This window comes from Hemiscyllium ocellatum, chromosome 1, assembly GCF_020745735.1.
Source record: "Hemiscyllium ocellatum isolate sHemOce1 chromosome 1, sHemOce1.pat.X.cur, whole genome shotgun sequence".
Classification (NCBI taxonomy): domain Eukaryota; kingdom Metazoa; phylum Chordata; class Chondrichthyes; order Orectolobiformes; family Hemiscylliidae; genus Hemiscyllium; species Hemiscyllium ocellatum.
This window is the reverse complement of record NC_083401.1, coordinates 147,017,170-147,036,353: the sequence shown is the minus strand read 5'-3', so window position 1 is coordinate 147,036,353 and position 19,184 is coordinate 147,017,170. Positions and strand designations below refer to the sequence as shown.

At 40.3% G+C, this 19,184-nt stretch overlaps 1 protein-coding gene across 1 annotated transcript in view; it reads right to left on the bottom strand.

Annotated features, from left to right (window-relative positions):
* The window catches only part of slc2a9l2 (solute carrier family 2 member 9, like 2), a 390,861-nt gene that overhangs the window by 345,315 nt on the left and 26,362 nt on the right, over positions 1-19,184 (bottom strand). The window contains exon 2 of the mRNA XM_060829178.1: positions 15,997-16,095. Within this exon, the coding sequence (XP_060685161.1) occupies positions 15,997-16,095 (99 nt within the window). The remainder of the gene's footprint in view (positions 1-15,996; positions 16,096-19,184) is intronic.

The following is a 19,184-nucleotide window of genomic DNA, read 5'->3' as shown; positions in this document are numbered from 1 at the left end:
TGTCTGGAATGACATGCTACGGATGTGACTGTTTTGCAACCCAGTAGCTTGACTCAGTGAATCAATGCATCACACACAGCTGTCCACTGAAGAGTAAAGTCTCTATTGATTCGTGATCATGGCCACGTTCACATTAGCTGGATGCAGGCAGTGGGACCCTGTCCCCATGGGAACGTATGCAACCAATACTCATCTCTGTCAAGTAGAAACCAGATTCGACTATCTTTTTTGTATATAGAGAGTTTCAATGATTAGTTTTATCAACAACCTGAATGGTTTTGCTTATACAGCAGCCTGGAAGAAGAAAGAAGTTAAAAAGGTGTTCAAAGCCAAATCACCAATTCAGCCACAATCAATGCTGTCCTTACCCTGCTTCGAGATTGCAGTTGTGACTATAGTGCTGGTAGATTTTCAATCACAGCCTCTTTAATGAGGGAAATGTGTCTCAAACCCTAGTCCTCACTGAAATGGAGGTGAGGAAATTGGCCCTATAAACCTAGAAGCATGGAAAATAGGAACAGGAGTGGGCCATTCAGCCTCTTTCGCCTGCTTCACCAATCACAGCTGATCATTCCAACTCAATAACCTATATCTGCTTTCTCACTGTACTCTTTCAATGCTTTGACTTTAGCCACTTTCTGTACTAGAGAATTCCAAAGGTTCACCACTCTCTGGTGAAGAAATCTCTCCTCAGCTCAGTCCTAAATGGCCTACATCCCCATCGTTTCACTGTCCTAAAAGTGCTCAATGGATATGGCCTGTTACTCAGAGCCTGACTCCTCCTCTGCCCTCTTGGAGCTCCATTGTTTTGCCTTGTATGGCCTCTCCTCATTCTCCCACTTATCTTTAAATCCACAGTTAATCTCAGTTAAGATTGGAAGTGCAACTCCTTTTAACCAAAGCTTTTTAAAGAAGGGTTTTAGCATCAAGCAGACTCTTTCTATAGATGTGTAAAACTTTGGAAAGCTTCAAAACTTGCACAACTGCTACAGCCGGAGGAAATAACTCATTGATGAATCTGTAAGTATTTGAATACTGGTTCGATCTCAATGGACATGACCAGTTCTGGACACTATATTAAGACTTCCCATTGGTGGAAGGATTGAAAACCTGGGGACAAAAGAAACAATGGACGCACAAGGAATATCTTGTCCACAAGTAGTTAGGATCTGGAATGAACGTTTTGGCAGAGGCAGGTTCAATGAAGGCATTTTGTTGTGACACTGAACCAGATTGATTTTGATTATTTTCAGGAAATGAAAAATGTGCATGAGCTATGGGAAGAAGGGAGGGGAATGGCATTGGGTGAGCTACTGCTGCGAAGAGCTAGGTCATGCATATTGAGCTGAATGACCATTTTATGTACTCTAACCATGCAATGATTTTAGCTCATGATCACTTAAATGACATTGATGGGGGAAGCTTTCATTCAATTTAGTATTGTATTCTGATGTGCAGGACATCAATAAGCTATAGGGTGAAGAAAAGCTTTCAAAATAGCAGAGATGGCTTCAACTCAGCTTTTGAACACTGATCAGCAGCATAATCTGTCTGCTCTGCCTGCTTACATTCATTAATGCAAATATGCGGAATCCTTCATTGTGATCAAATATATATTTCAGATGCCATTTTTGAGCACCTGAATCTAGAAGGTAGCTGCCAATAATTCCAGCTTCTCCCTCACTGTTAGAAATTAAGATTTAAGAAATACAAGTAGATAAGATATTTCTGAAGTTCTGTTTTATGTATTGTATACACTTACTAACACACTTTGAATATGTATAGTGTCTTTGATGCAATGAAAAATTCCAAGGAGCAAAAAAAATAAAAATTATGAAATGGAGGCATATAATAGATTAAGGCATCAGATAGCCAAAGCCTTGGTCAAAGTAACGATTTTTATTTAAGAAATGGGGGAACGTGAGGCAAAGAAGCAAAAAGAATTGGGAAGAAATTTGAGGTACTCAATTAAAAGCACAACCACTTACAGAAGAGCAGTTATGACTAGGAATGCATAACACAACAGATTTAGAGAAGGATTGAAGAAATTACAGAATTAGGAAGAGACAAAATCATGGACAGATTTGAGAAAAAGAATGATAATTCTACATCACTTGACACACAGCCAGTGAAAGTCAACAGTGGGATTTGCTGCGACTGAAGACCAGAGTAGCAGAGGATATGGGAGACCAGTCAAGACAGTAATGGGATAGTCCAATCCAAAAATAGGGAAGGCACTGATAAGTATTTCAATGGCTTTTCAGCAGAGTCAGATATACAACACATATTATGGATTTGGAAAAGGCACTCTTAGAGTTGGCACAATTCTGAGATTGGAAGCTTAGCTCAAGGACAAATGACATCCAGGTTGAAAACAGGTTGGCTAAATCTCAGACTAAGGAGAACAATCCTATTTCATCATCTTGGGAAAAGTAGCTCATTAAACCACATGGCAGAGACCTGGAAAGAAAATATTCGGATAACATCAGTTCTAATACAAAAAGATTAGGTCAGACTCCAAGAATGTGCAACAATCAATAACTGTGACTGTTTGTCATTTGCGACAACAATAGGAAGGTTATTTCTTCATTGCAGACACTACTTAATAGCCACAAAAGAAAATAATATATCTTTGAATAGCCTCTTGTGCAATGATCCTCTGACAGACTGTCTTTTGTTGGGAAAATGCAAAGCTGGAGTTAAAATTGCAGTCAGGACCAAGGATGGCATCAGTCCTCAATCTGCATAGTTAAAGACCAACCTCATCAACTTTATGTGGACAACTTCCCCATTCATCTGAAAAACAGTTTAAAAACTGGAAATGGTGGGATCAGCAGAGGACATTACAGCCTAAATTATCCACTGAATTTCATCTGCCATCTTTCGCCTGCACTAATAGTATTAGAATCGACCTAAGTATAGCTACTTCTGATTGGACAGATAAGATTTAATACTCTTGTGTCATCTGATATTCAACTTGGTATATGATGAATTCACCCTCTTCCTCTTTAACTGTTTAGATGCAGGGAAATTGTAGATGTCAGCATGTTATTTGATCTTCAGCATAGAACTAACAATTCTTATTCAAAGCAGCTTCTATCGAGAACACAAAATAAAAGAAAATAATTTTCTCATGGAACAGTGTTTATGAGGAACAAGCTCAGTTGAATAGTTAATGTTGGGTCACTGAACACCTTTAATGGACTCAGACAGGAATGAAAATAAAAACAAATTGTACAAGACTTCTTTGGTACTTTACTCATGGTAGATGGGTCCACCAGGAGATAAAGTGGGTTGTGTGGAGTCTATGATAAAACTAATTTAGACTTAGAGTCAGAAAGATAGGTAAGGCCAGACTTTTGTTAGTATGTAAAAACAAAATGCTGGAGAAGCTCAGCAGGTCTGGCAGCATCTGTGGAGAGAAAAACATTTATTGCCTTCACAGATGCTACTAGATCTGCTGAGTTTCACTAGCACTTCCTGATTTTCAGCATCTGTGTCTTTTTACTCTTTCCTTACGTTCTTCAAATTATCTTGTGATATCTGATTTCTAGTAATTAATAACTACCTATTTGTGTTAACATCTGTCGAATACTTTCTTTATGCAAGTGCTTAAGAAAAGCAACACGGGGCACTAATTGGAAAAGTAAAAGACATAATATACTGCCCAAGGTCAAAGGCAATTGATGAAACTGAGGTAAATACCCAAAGGTGTGAGGACTCATGAATTATTTGACTAGCAACAGAGTCTTCACATCTGTTGTGTTCCCAAATGTGGCAAAGAATACTTCATTGAATTTTGATTTCCTTAATTCTTTAACAGGATGTGAGCATCACTGTCAAATACTGACTGTTGTCCAACAGTGATCATCCTTGAATAGAGTGGCTTGCCAAACAGTATCACAATTTCACATTGTTGTGGATCTGGAGTCACAACAGATTGGCAGATTCCATTCCCTATAAAGAGGAAATAATGAAGCAGAAGGATTTAATAAGCAAATGATGATAGCACCATCGTCATCATTACCAAAACTAGCTTTCCAATTCCAGATATCATTAATTGAAATTTTAAAATTCCACCAGCTGCCATGGTAAGGTTTGAATACACAACTCTAGAGAATTAACCTGGGTGTTTAGATTATCAACTACATGGTGACATAGCACCATCTTTCCTTGAAAAATAGGAATGAAAATGGTATTACTAATTAAAGTTTAATATCTTTGAAGTTGCAGAAACTCTAGCTAATGCGGATTGTTGAGATAAAAATCTGTTTTAATCATAACCAATGCAAATCACAATCACAAATTCAAATATGCTCGAAAACATTTTCTGCTATTTAAATATATTTTGGTAAGTATTTCTGTTCATTGCTGGTGAGATGTTTGTTCTGAAGAATGGACATTTGTGAGATCCCTCAGTGTGTATATTTATGCTGGCTAATGTGTTGCAAGTGTTAGTGAATCAATAGCCCATTTGTCACTTTCACCAGTAGTGAAAGAAAGAAAATGGAAAAGGATTGAGTGGAGTTTAAGAAGGACTATTGTCCACAATGTGAAACTGCTCAGAATTAAATGCTACTCAATGTCAACATTAAATTTTCACAAATTCAGATAAAGTATAACAGCTCCTCTAACCAACCTGAGCAATTAAAATCAGTCCAACTTGCACTGGAGTAGACCCACCAGCCATTCTTCAGGACCTCTCCAGGTGAGACTTGGTATCCATTATTCTAGCTCTATGTTATATATCTGTGTATATTGGGAACTAGGCTTTAAGCTTTTAAGTTTATTGTAAATAGAGGCTAAACAGTTAGTGGAAAGAGCAGTGCTTCATGGTCTCAATGCCAGGCTAAAAAGGAGAATGTATTAATCTGCTACACCATCTAGGAGGTTTAATGTCTTAGCACACTGCATTTAATGAGAATTATTTTTCACCAATTTTAGCCCAATCAAAAAAGAACAAATTCATTCAAGGTGGGCTCGGATACATTACAGATATCACATAAAGCAGCAGCCCAAAGAACGACTATCTTGCAGAATTACCTGTCAACTTCTTTACATTCCATAAGCCACAACCCCATAAACTAATAATTAAGTCCAATTCTGAGCAGAATTAAGAAGCAGATGGGTTGGTAGGACATTAGACAATTTAGAACATGGAGTCTATTAAAGGAGAACATAAAGCTGAAAGCAGGAGACTTCACTTTTTAGGAACCTTCAAAAGGATAATGGGTCAGAAACAAAGAACAGACAGAAGAAAAGCAAAGAACAGGAAGCTGCTAGCATTTTGTGGGCCAGTAAGGATCTGGTGGTGGAGGAGTCTTAACCAGACATCTATAGACCACCACACTCTGCATCCCTCATTAGATGGTATTGTAATAATTGTCATTGTGTTTATCAACAACTCTGCTGCTTACTCTCTAGCCTGTGCCATATTCCATTCAATCAGCAGCCAACCAACGTTAATTAATATACAACTCCCAGTCCTGCCAGGGAGCAGGCCAATAGCAGGGCTGGAGCAGAACCAGGGAAAGCACCCTCCATGGTAAACAAATTCAAGTTTTCTGCTGTTTCATTATTATGTATTGATTAGGTATATTGTTCTTATAATTTGAAAAAGAACAACATTTGGCTCTGATAAAGAAAATTGTAAACAGGGACTCAGTCAACAGCCTTGATGTTCTGGCGGAACTGTAAGCAATGATCCTAGGAATGCCACTTACTTTAGAACTGCTGTTTCTATAAAGTGGGTGTTGCTCAAATTTAGGGTCTGGTTATGGAGTCTCATGTTTAAAAAAAGGGCAAGGAGATAGTGGAATGAAGCTGGTGACTGTGATCAGAGACCTAGACAGAAAGAGAACATTAAAAGGACCATAATCATCTCTCAACCTGGGGTCATGTTAGAATGATCCCTTCCTTTGTGTAAAGGGGTAACCTTCAGCTACACAGTGCAGCAAAACATACGGCAATTGTGGGACAGAGTACTGAGTAAGCGTTAGAGAATGAGAGTGACTGAGCTGGTGTGAAAGTGTGCGAATAAGTGTGATTGTGTGCAAGGGCGAGAATGAAGCTTTGTGTGAGTATGAATGTCATGAGCAAGTACATGTTAGTGAGTGAGCAGGAGGTTAAAGGGCAGTTGTTGAGTGATAAGAGCCTGTCCTGGGTAGATGCAGCAGCCCAGAGTGAACTCAATGTCAGCACTTACCTTCTTATCTCTCCTATACATCCTCCACCAAATCCGTTCTTACAAAGTGTCATAACACATAGGTTTACTTTCCAGTGAACCATGAGTTATCTGAACTGCCAGACTGCTCAAATGCGAAATTCCGTTGGTGTTTCAAATCTTTTCAATCAAATTGTGATATTTACTCTTGATATTTTGTTAACCATTTCTCATTGCCTATAAGAAGCATGACTTTTCCAATTATGCCCAGGGTAGTGAGCATTATTTGGTATCTTTTCAATATATCGCAAATTAACTGGGAAATGTGCAACAATAATCATACCACCCCATACAACAAGCCATCATAAAATATACAAATGGTTTAAAATCCCGCCAAGACCAGCAAACCAATTAATTGTTCTGACTGACCATTATATAGGACAAAAACAATTCACACCATGTTTCATCAGTAACTGTAAAATAACTTTGTTGTGTCACACTTAACTTTAACAAAAGCAGAGAAAAGAAATTCACTACTATACAACTTAAACCTTTTTGAAACCCACAAGTTCTCATAAGAATAAAACAGATAGAAGAGAAACAGCTTGACACGTAAGGCAGAATCCTCTAAGGGCCTGAGTGACATGGGCTACGCTAGGATGCATGGCATAATAGATATGTTCAGTGAGGCCTATCTTGGTTTTGAGATCATTTCATTGCACGTTTTATAATTTTCTCAGGCATCATCATGAGATTCTCGTTAGGCAGCAATGAATTCCCAACTGATGCTCATCATTGCTTGTTACATGCCTTGTTGTATGAGTGGTGGGATTGAGTAAGTGGGTGAATGAGAATGGGTAGGAGTGAGTGGGTGAATGAGACTGTGCCGGACATACACTCACCCTTAGCTTTCTCCTCTCCTCACACAAACTGATCCACAAAGCAGGATGCGAGAAAAGAAAATCTAATGTTCAAAGGCAACTTGATTCTGAACCCAATGTTTTGCAAATTCCACTGACGTCAGTTCAAAATGTGCCAAACCATGAGGTGAACCAAAGTCAACATTCATTAAACCAAACTCTGAAATGGGGTCCGGCTCCAAACCCTCCTTCCTGGTGATCAAGACTTGAGCCTTGACTTTCCCTTTGCTTCTTAAATGAAAAAGACAAAAAAATAAAATTTTTATTGGGCACTATAGCTCACACTTTTTAATGGCCAATTTTATCAATTATTTAAATAGTCAATTATTCTTTTCGAATTTAACTTACTGAAATTGGTCTTTAAATTGCAGACAAATGTGATCTTTCTGAAACTTGCTCAGTAGTGCCCCGAGAGAGAAAATTTTAAATATGCCCTACACCCTCATTCACAGAGGGTGAATAAATTTGGTGCAGAGCAATTCATTGAAATTGAGTGGTATCTTTTCAGCAGCCATCTTTGTAGGTTTTTTTTGCTTCCTTCTAGTTATGCACTCACTTGCAAGTGCTTAAGTTCTTTGTGATTATAGTATTGCTTTTTATTAGAAATATATCTGATCCTCTGACCTTGATCTTTCTGCTGGCTTTTCTTAAAACATTTCTTACTTTTTCTCCCCCAATATATTGCTGTTATTTGGCCTGGAATGTTTCCGTATTATCTAGCTCATGATGAACAAGCTCAGTTTCTAGAAATGTCAATAGTTTTCCTGAGGGATTGTTTCTCCTCTCTCAGAGAATGGGCTTTCATGACAGGATCCCTTATGTCTAAGGAAATCCTAATCACAGATTAGGCCATCCAGTTGATCAAACTCTCAGGATTCTGCTGGATGTATCATATGGTCACATACTGATTAGAGCTCAAGGAGATGGGTAAGCTATTAATGTTCATCTACTACTCTTCATAAATTATATTAATACGGGACTCAAAGTGTGTCTTCAAAAGCTGCAACATCTTGTTTGTCAGGATTTTCTGCTCCCCAGGGAGATCTAGTTTGTAATAGACATTGTGGCATTTTGCCCAGCAGTGATGGTATTTGGAGGTTTTGCTCAGTGATATTACTCAATGCCGCAATAACATTTTGTGATATATCTTTTATAAATATCCCTTTATTCTTTTATAGCTGCATTTTTTAAACTATAAAATGACCTCAATATTATTCAAAGTTCCAAACTATCAGGCAGCAATCTTCCATAGAAGACCATGCATTTCTGGCTCTAATTTTCAATTCTATTTTTAATTCCTTAAAAGTACTTCTTCACAAAAGCAACAATATATTAGCTCCAAAAAAAGGATTGGAGGGTGAGAAGCATTTTATAATTCAATTAACACCTGTAAACCAGTGACCTTAATCAGGTAAGGCCTGTTCTAGGGGAGGGGCTTATGGTTACCTCACGCCCAAAGTTTTGCAAATGCCTGCTTACTTCCATGTTGGTGGCATGGGGAACAGTGTGAAATACATTGCTTCACACTCAGCAGCAGCTCTGGGTACATCCAAGGCTAGTCTCTACTTAAAGCTTGCCTGTACTTAAGGCCAAGCTATGCCTCTTATCCAACCTGCAACAGTTCATTCAACTAGTGAGAAATTAGATTCAAAGCAGGAAAAAACATTGAGTAGTGGATTTGCAGGCCAGAGAAAAAGCCTCTGGGTTCCCCAATATAGCATAGGAAGCTTTAGTGCAGGAGATAGAGAAAGGCAAGGGAGCTAATTTATCATTGTAGACTGGGGAGATGAGGCCACATGTCATCCAAACACACGGTAAGGACAATGAGAACAGACAGCTATGCCGATACAGTGTTGGAAGAGTTTCAAGAGACCTGTACCAATGGTCACAGAGTACATGCATCTTCAAATGTTATATCCTACAACTTCAATCCCAAGACAACACCATCCTTAAATGTATCACTCATCCAAACATCTCCAGTCAACAGGACTCAGGCCTAACAAATCAAATATTCCAGTCCACCCCACCCCCCAACACCCCCCCCACACACACACACACACACACTCTCTCAAATGTTGCAAACCTCACAGTCACATCTTGCAGATTCCACCAACATCAGGCTTCTCAGCTATGACAGATAGATCAAACCAAAAGACAGACAGACACACACACACACACACACACTTTCTCTTACAGAACACATTACAGGAGGCACAAACCTGCAGGTGGTTTGGATGTACATCCTCACTTCTTTGGAAGAGATGGTGTTTAGGATTATTGGCATGGCTGTTACAAGGTTTAAATCTGCTGCCTGGCCTTGGGTCCTTCAAGAACCATGAGGATGAAAACCCAAAGGAGCGTTGGAAGTGTGAGGGATGGAGGAATATAAGAAAGCAATAGGAGAGCAAAGAGGAGGTATGAAATAACACTGGCAGGTAAGATTGGGAAGAGTTCCAAAATATATTAAGGGGAAGAGAATAACCAGTGAAAGAGCCAAACCTATTAGGGACCAAGCAGAAAATCTGTGCATGAAGCTGGAGAACATTGGTCGAGTGTTAAATGAGTATCCCACATCTTTACTTAGAAGAAATAGGACACAAGTACAGAATCAGTTCTGAACAGACTGATATACAGAAGTGAAGAGGTGTTGTAGGTTTAGGCAAATTTTTAAAAAGTGGACAAATACCCAATTCTGGATGAGTTGTACTTCAGAGACGAATTTTCAAGCTCATCTCTGGTCACAGGGAGGTGCCAGAGGACAACTAATATGGTTACCACCACACTATAGGAAGGATGTGATTGCACTGGAGTGGATGCTGAGGAGATTCACTAGGACGTTGCCTGGGATACAGAATCTTAGCGGAGAGGCTGGAGAGTCTCAGATTTCTTTCTTTAGAGCAGAGAAGGTTGAGGGAGGACCTGAAAGGAGTGCATAAGGTTATGAAAGGTCTGGACAGGATGAAAAGAAAGGCAACTGCTCCATGAGTGGAAGGGTCAATAACAAGAGAACACAATTTTAGAGTGAAAGGCAGGATGCTTAGAGGGGACTTAAGGAGAAACATTTTCACCGAGAAGAGGTCGGGAGTCTGGAATGCACTGTTTGGGAAGATAGTTGGACAGGAAACCTCTCAACCTTTAAATAAAAAAGGTACCCAATGAGCACATGAAGAAATGTCATAACATTCAAGGCTATGGGCCTAGTGCAGGCAAGTGGGACCAGTATAGTTTTGTCAGTACAGACTCAATGAGACTCTTCTGTACTGTTTGATTCTAAGGTTCTTGGAAGAACACACCTCTGAGGGATAAGCACTATCAGTTGATTTGCCTCTTGCAATCACCAGCTCAGTTACTGGCCACAAGTAAATGGGACTTGAAAGCTTGTAGATCAGCTCACTGGGTGGGTTGATGGGTGGTAGATGGTGAGGAACATACATTCATAGACAAATTCTGCTGCTGAGGAATGGACTGAAGTGAAGACTTCAGTGGGGTAATGTATAGAAAAATGCTGATGGCTCTGCAAACTGCACCACCTTGTGCATTGGCAAAAGCTGTCAGAACTGATAGCCACTGACAAGCTGCATGGAAAAGTTAGGTGTTTACCTGTTTCAGATCTACTGGAAGAGACATTGGGGTTGACGATCACCTTGACAGCCACTGGCAGCCCATCCTCACTGTTCTATGATGACAGATGGCACAGCTCAGTTACCACCCTCCTTGGTGAAGTGTAGCCATGGGCAGATGCTGCTCCTGGCGAAAGGAGCAAGTAGGACCTGTGCCATCATGCTGAGAGTCTTCCCCCACTCTAGTAGGCAGCATGGTGGCACAGTGGTTAGCACTGCTGCCTCACAGAGCCAGAGACCCGGGTTCAATTCCCGCCTCAGGTGACTGACTGTGTGGAGTTTGCACATTCTCCCCGTGTCTGTGAGGGTTTCCTCCGGGTGCTCCGGTTTCCTCCCACAGTCCAAAAATGTGCGGGTTTAGGTGAATTGGCCATGGTAAATTGCCCGTAGTGTTAGGTGTAGGGGAATGGATTGTGCTTCGGCGGGTCGGTGTGGACTTGTTGGGCCAAAGGGCCTGTTTCCACACTAAGTAATCTAGTAATCTAATCTAAGAGGCAATTCCTTGCTCCTCTGCACTATTCCCCCCATGATAGTGCAGCTCAAGATAATAACAACATTAACACCAGCTTTGAGATCAACTGTCTACTCATTTACAGTGGTTAAAAAACAACCCACGAGTCTAAATTAGCTTAGGAAATTGTGTTAAATATTGTGCCCATCACATCCACAAGGAACAACAGACTGGGTAGCTTCAAGGATGAACATTTCTGATACATAAGAAAATGATCTAAAACTAAGCAAGATAAAATTAACAACTGTTGCACAAAATGATCTAGCTGGAGCAGCACGGTGGCTTAGTGGTTAGCACTGCTGCCTCACAGCACCAGAGACCCAGGTTCGATTCCAGCCTCAGGCAACTATCTGTGTGGAGTTTGCACATTCTGTGTCTGCGTGGGTTTCCTTCAGGTGCTCTGGTTTCCTCCCACAGTCTAAAGATTTACAGGCCATGTGAATTGCCCATTGTGTTAGGTGAATTAGTCAAAGGGAAATGGGGCTGGGTGGGTTACCCTTCAGAGGGTTGGTGAGGACTTGTTGGGCTGAAGGACCTGTTTGCACACTGTCGGGAATCTAATCTGGTGTCCAGGACACATTGTGAAGTGGGGTGTTTTTAAAGGAGAGCATCAACTGAAATGGCAAGTTTCAAAAAGGCATCAAATTGGAGTACGTACACAGATTGTCACCATTAGCGGCCCACTCTAAACGCCTCCAAGACTAAGAATGCCCTTGAATCACCCTGTGGCCTAACAAATGGTACAAGCTCAAACTGAACTCATCAGGAGTAGACTCACATAAGATTTACTTCCCAACATATTGAAACCTGCGGTGCAATGGAACTCAATCTGGGACCCCTTAAAACTTTTCTGGCAAATCTGTTGCAATCAGAACTCATGGTATGTTGAATGTTGACTTGCACCAATCACCCCGATTGTCTACAGTCACAAAGGTTAGTTTTAAACTGTATTAAATCTCCTTTTAGGTCTTGTTGTACAATGTCTCACAGCGAGCATGCAGTGTTCTTTGAAAGAGACATGCTCATAATTATCACTGTATCATAGCAAGTGAGCTGCTGATGTAAAAGTCTCAAGCTTCATCTTACTGGAGCATGATATGCTGAGGGAAGCTTGTTGCAGTTTGTTCAGTACTACCCCAGACATAGCAGTATTTGTATTAAATATGTAGGTTCCAAGCTGTAATAAATGTCTATTAATTCTTGCAGTACTATGTTCCTTACATAGTTCTTAGGTTGCAGAAGCTAATAAACTTCTGCTTTATCAGATACAAATCTTGCTGAAGACAAATAGTGCATCACTGCACCTAAAGCAGATGGTGAGGTCAGGTCAGGTCATGGCTGATCAAACCAACCTCAATAGATATATTTTTTAAAACATACAAATACCCAGATGTACTATAGTGCAATCCTGCCATTCTACTTTTCAGCAGCCTTATTACGTTCAATATTTCTTAATTTGATTTTGTTTGGAAGGCTGACATTCCTTTAAATTTACTAAAACATAAGTTTTCTGTCTTTAGAACACTTTCCCAATAAAAAAAAATGATATTGAGCATATTATTCAATTTAGTTTCCACATAAGGATGCAAGCAATACTTTTTTTTAAATTGGCAGTTTCCATTTCTAATTATTTTTTAATACTAAAGGCTAATAAGATTGTCCAAATTGCTTCCCATGTGGGCCAGAGCTGAATAACAATCATCTTTTAATGATGCCTTTCATTATAAATGGAGCTTTAAACAAGTTAATTCGGAGGTACTTTTTAAAATTAAAACTGACGAAGTTTTAAGGTTTTGATAAGGTAAAAATTCAAGACAGCCATTGAGAGAATCTGAAACTGGATTATCAGAAAATATGGCCGTAATTTAAACCCCAGACCACTTCGTAGCAGCTAAGCAGAGGGAATTTTGATCCAGGGCATAAGCTTTGGATCCAGAGCCAAAGGAATGTGGTCCATTGCCTCCCCCTCTTTCTCCCACCCCCCCTCCTCCCTCCCGGCATTCCAATTTCCCATTACCATAAAGCGCAAGAGATCCAGATGCATTCTTTTATGCGCTCACTACCACACTACCATCTTTTCATGGGCAAATGGGGATGAATTCTAACCTCTGGCCTAACCAGCAACACCCACATCCCATTACTGAATCAAAAAAAAGCTCCACCTCAGTACTGGAGCTGCAATACTCCATCATTGTGTTGTTTAGTACATTCATTGCTCTTCAGTTATAGGTCCATATAGTAATGTATAGTTGCGTTTGTTGTGGGAATGAAAATGGGTATCACTTGCTAGATGCTATTTGTGACCAATCCCTTTTTGAGTAAAGGAAGAACCTGCCACTTTATTTCTAGACAGGAGTCACATATTAGTCAGACCACAACTATATTTGGACAGAGACTGAGTTAAGCGATTCCGTAACCCACAGATCAGGTTGAAGTTCTGCAACCTGGTACATCCAGTCATGAATGATGGTAGACAGTTAAAACAACTAACAGGAGGATGAGGAGGGTGCCCAAATATTCATAACACAAAAAAGGTACGAAAACAAAGGTAAAGCATCCATCTTCAGCTTGACATATTGATGGGATGATCTATTGCAGCCGCCTCCTGAAGGCCACAGTATCACAAATGCCAGTCTTCAGCCAATTTGATTCACTCCACGTGTTATCATGAAATGGTTAAAAGTGGAAGCTATTGCAAAGGCTTTGGGCCCTGACAACATCTCAGAAATAGTACAGAAAATTTGATGTGCAACATGCATTAATTTAGTACAACGAAATTGAACATTTGAACACCAGAGGTAAACATACATTACGTGGAACATCTCTTGGCAAGTATTAATGTAATTGCCTTCATCAGTCGAAGGATACTAACTCAGGATTTTCACCTACTTACTGTACAGGTGCAACAGGGGTTCAGATAGGGTTGACAGTGAGAACCTTTTTCTGCGTATGGAGTCAGCTGTTACTAGGGGACACAGCTTTAAATTAAGGGGTGGTAGGTATAGGACAGATGTTAGAGGTAGATTCTTTACTCAGCGGGTTGTGAGTTCATGGAATGCCCTGCCAGTAGCAGTGGTGGACTCTCCCTCTTTATGGTCATTTAAGCGGGCATTGGATAAGCATATGGAGGTTATTGGGCTAGTGTAGGTTAGGTAGGCTTCGGTCGGCGCAACATCAAGGGCCGAAGGGCCTGTTCTGCGCTGTATTTTTCTATGTTCTATGTTCTAACTTTCCAGCAACCATAACTGTCAGCTTCTCCAATTCAACCATTTGAATTTTATACACATCCTCACTAATATAAACAGTAATATAACATTTCTGAGGCTGCAACCAAAGAACAACAATATTATAACTTACAAGACAAATAATCTAACAGTGAGATTAACTATGGGTACCACACTTTAGGATTTACATGAAAATTTTGGATAAAATGTGGAATTACCCAAATGGTTCTGGAGGTAAGGGAGTAGCTATGTGGACAGACTGGAGAAGTTAGAGCTGTTTTCCTTTGAGCACAGAAAACTAGGAGAAGTAATAAGAAGGGGAAAAAAAGTGAAAGATTTAGTCAGAGTGAATTAAAAGAGGGTTTCTAAAGGCTGAAGGGTCAATAAATATAGAGGGCTCAGTTTGAAGGTAAGAAATAGGCGTAACATAGAAAAATGGTTTCAGTACAGAAGGAAGCCATTCAGCCCATCATGAACAATGTACCTAGTGATATTCCCACACCTTCTCCCCATAACCCTCACTATTCATTCTTTTCAACTGACATTCTCATCACCTTTTGAAAGCTTTGATTGTCTCCATCACACTCAGGCATTGCATTCCAGACCTTAACCACCCGCTGCTTGAAAACATTTCAAAATTTTCTTAAAGTGCACATTTGTAGAATTTGGAAAGTGGTGCCAGTATGTAGGTAGTTGCAGATTTGATAGCAGCCTTCAAAAAAGGAAAATTTTTGAATAAAGAAATTTGCAAGGTTAAAAGGGGAAGACCAAGGAAGTGAAATTAGCCAAATTACTGTTTAAAAGGCGCTGTCACAGTGGGTCAAAACAGCTTCAATCTGTACTACAGTATCCTATGATTCTATAATACCACTTAGCATAACAATATTCTTTATATTCGTAAGACTACAGTTATTTGCTGTTAAATATATCCGGCATAATGCACACTCTGTCCATTTATTCATGCATGGAGAACATTTTTTCTCTGAACTGATATATCACACAATCAATATATTGCACCAAAGATTCAAAATATATTCATTGCACCAAATTAATTTTGAATCGACTACAATGTAAGCAAATAATATGATATAAGATCCACAAAAACAGTAATGTCACTGATATATTAGCATATTACTCCATATTAAAACCAAATCATTCACCTACATTCTAATAATCATACATTAGTTTTACATTTATACTCAGTATTAAAACAGAAAACAACTTGGATTAAAGAATATACTAAATAACCCCAGGAGATTCACAAAGTAATAAAGGAAAGAAATAAACAAATGAACAAAACAATGAGATGGTTGGGTTGGGGGGGGAGGGGGGGGGGGGTGCGGGGGTCATACAGATGTAAAGGTTAGGTATGTAAGGCAGTTGCTTAGATGGGGAATGATGTTGAGAGTGAGGCATTTTAGGGAGAGAATGCCAGACCTTTGGATTTGGTTGACTGAAAACTGCCAGTTGTGATGATGGGAAGGAAAGTAGGAATGCACAAAAAAAAGGGTACAATAAAGTGATTCTTGGCCTTTTTCTATGGTTTTGTTGCACTTACCACTGTTGGTGCATTTACTACTGACAGGTTATAGCCGTACAAAAATGCTGAGCCAAAAGCTCCAACCAGTGAAGCAACTACAAGATGGCATGTCAATACCTGGGAAGAAAAAAATATCCTGTTAAAGCATTTTCCATGTTTCAGCATTGTTTTAAAATTCCCAAATAGTTTTTAAAGTAATTATATTTATGCATTTGTTAATATTAAATATCTATTCACTAAATGGAAATACATACTGACGAATCATACTCCAATAAATATTACTTATCTGGAATCCATGATTCAATATTATCTACATGTTATAACCACCAATAGCTGTCGAGTTTGCATGACCTATGTCAGATAAGTTAATAATAGAATTAAGCAGCCAAGCCAGAGGAAAATGAAATGGTGAAAGTGAAACACAAGCCAAAGTTATGTTGGGATTTTCAATGTCTACTAGGTCACTCCGAGAGCATGATTTTCAAAGGAGTGTTCCACCACCTTTAGGATGCACTGTGGTTCTCAAAGTGTGGACTAGTGGCAGTGGAGATAGGCCTTTTTATCCAATTAACCATTTAGATACCATGAGAAGCTTGTTAATGGGCAGGGAGAGTCAGAAGGCAATTTTGAAAGCCCAGATCTCCAAATCTGAACAAGCTGGTGCGTGTATTCACCATCAGGGCGGCACGGTGGCACAGAGGTTAGCACTGCTGCCTCACAGTGCCTGAGACCGGGTTCAATTCCCGACTCAGGCAACTGACTGTGTGGAGTTTGCATGTTCTCCCCGTTTCTGCGTGGGTTTCCTCTGGGTGTTCCGGTTTCCTCCCACAGTCCAAAGATGTGCAGGTCAGGTGAATTGGCCATGCTAAATTGCCCGTAGTGTTAGGTAAGGGGTAAATGTAGGGGTATGGGTGGGTTGCGCTTCGGCGGGTCGGTGTGGACTTGTTGGGCCGAAGGGCCTGTTTCCACACTGTAAGTAATCTAATCTAATCTAAGGTCACCCCGAGAGCATGATTTTCAAAGGAGTGTTCCATCACCTTTAGGATGCACTGTGGTTCTCAAAGTGTGGACTAGTGGCAGTGGAGATAGGCCACCCTTTTTATCCAATTAACCATTTAGATACCATGAGAAGCTTGTTAATGGGCAGGGAGAGACAGAAGGCAATTTTGAAAGCTCAGATCTCCAAATCTGAACAAGCTGGTGCGTGTATTCACCATCAGGTTCTGTGCAAGGAATCATTTATTTTTGTAGGAAGACTTTCGTCAGTAAGGGCTTTGGCTCAGTTGAGAGGAATAACTTTTAATTGGCCGTTTACAGCTTTGTTCTGTCTGCATAGGGAGGCTGCCTCTGATGTCACACCTCTACAAGGAGACAGTAAACCAATCAAAGCCTGCCTTTGACTGTCACAATTGGTGGGTAGATCCATTCTCTGGCAAAGACTGGCACCATTAATAAGTCATTTCAGACCTAATTGCAGGAACCTCAATTATCCAAATACCAATTATCCGAAAATCAGATTATGCAAAGGAGATCTCAAGGTCCCGATAGAAACATCATATCAAAGACGTATCTTTTGTTTACAGAGATTAAACAGACATGGTCTCCAAATGACTGACCTCCCGCCCTCTCCCTGTCCCAACACTTTCCCCCTGGAGTTCTACACCATCATGTACCCTAAACCCGCCCCCCTTCCCCAGATAATCTCTCCAACATTGTCCTGTACAGGGCAAACGTGTAGCCTATCAAAAAGTTGCACTAAAAAGTTGTATGTATGTGTGTGCTATTTGGAAACTTACCCCACAAAGGCAGCAGCGCCAGTCATCTTGTCATTGGTGTCCATTCCAGCTGTCCCAGAAACGGTGCGGGGCGGGCGGGGGTGCAATGTTGGATGGGGTTGGATGGGCAGGCGGGAGCAGTGTTAGATGGGGATGGGGTGCAAGGGTGGTGTTGGACAGTTTTGGGGGTGGGCAGGCTGGCTGGGGTTGAGGCGTGGTCAGGGCTGGACACGTTTGGGGATGGTATTTGGAGGGCAGTGTTGGACGGAGTTGGGGGTGGGGGGGGGGAAGTCAGGGGACAGTGTTGAACATGGTTTTGGGGGGGGTGTTGAATGCAGTTGGGGGCGGGGCAGAGTTGGACGAGGTTAGGTGGTGGGGGCAGGTGGGGGGGGGAGCGAGTTGGATGGGGTTGTGGCAGGGGCGGTGTTGGAAAGGGTTCTGGGGGCAGAGTCTCCCACGCTGTGAAGCTGCCTTACTTCCCGAACGTGGTGCAGACTTTTAAAACACTGAGCCTCAGAGGAAAGGCATTTAAAATCGATTAACCAAATAATTGATTATCCGCACGAAATAGTGCCCGCCCATCTCGTTCGGATAATCGAGGTTCCTCTTGTATTTGAATGTAGTAGTAGTGATCTTCTCTCTGCCCTAGCCCAACATCTCTTTTCCTCAGTTTATTTCTCTTTATCTGTTACCCTCCTTTTCTACACTTGCTCTGCTTCATTCACAATTTCTAAATCTTAGTAGTTAATGATAATGGTGCAATTAATCAATCAATCATTCATTTAGGTACTAGATGCATAGTTGCACTCACCATAGCATTTCCAGCAACTAGCATTGGGAAATGAACCATAGATGATACGAGAAACGAGTATCAGGCATTATTAATGATTCCCCATGAGCATAGGCAATCATAATGGAATAAGTTATAATAATCATGATGAAAGACACAAGCAAAGCAAAGATCAATGTAACACATTGGTAAAAATGACCTGTGGGGAAATGAGACTGCAGCAAGGGATGATAAGCGAAAAAATAATTTTCACAGACAAAAATGATAGAATCGCAGTGCAAAATGTTCAAGAGATGACCAATAATGGTCAGGACAAATATATTCCACTTAAAGACAAGCTACCTAGTAATGGAACACTAACAGATAAATGAAGTGAGAAGCAAAAATTAAAGACTATGATAATAATATACACAAAAGACATAGAAATAGAGTTTCTGCTTTGTAAACAGTGATTCAGTTCCCGTTGCGCTCAAATCCGCTTGCAGATCATCAAATGTAAGATCTTTCATGGATCACTAGCACTTTAAAAATAAATTATTGTACAAAACATCAATTTAAAATTATTCGTAGATATATTTAAGAATGCAAAGCAGGAAAGTTTAATTAACAACTGAAAAGTGGATTTGGTTCAAAAGCAAGCA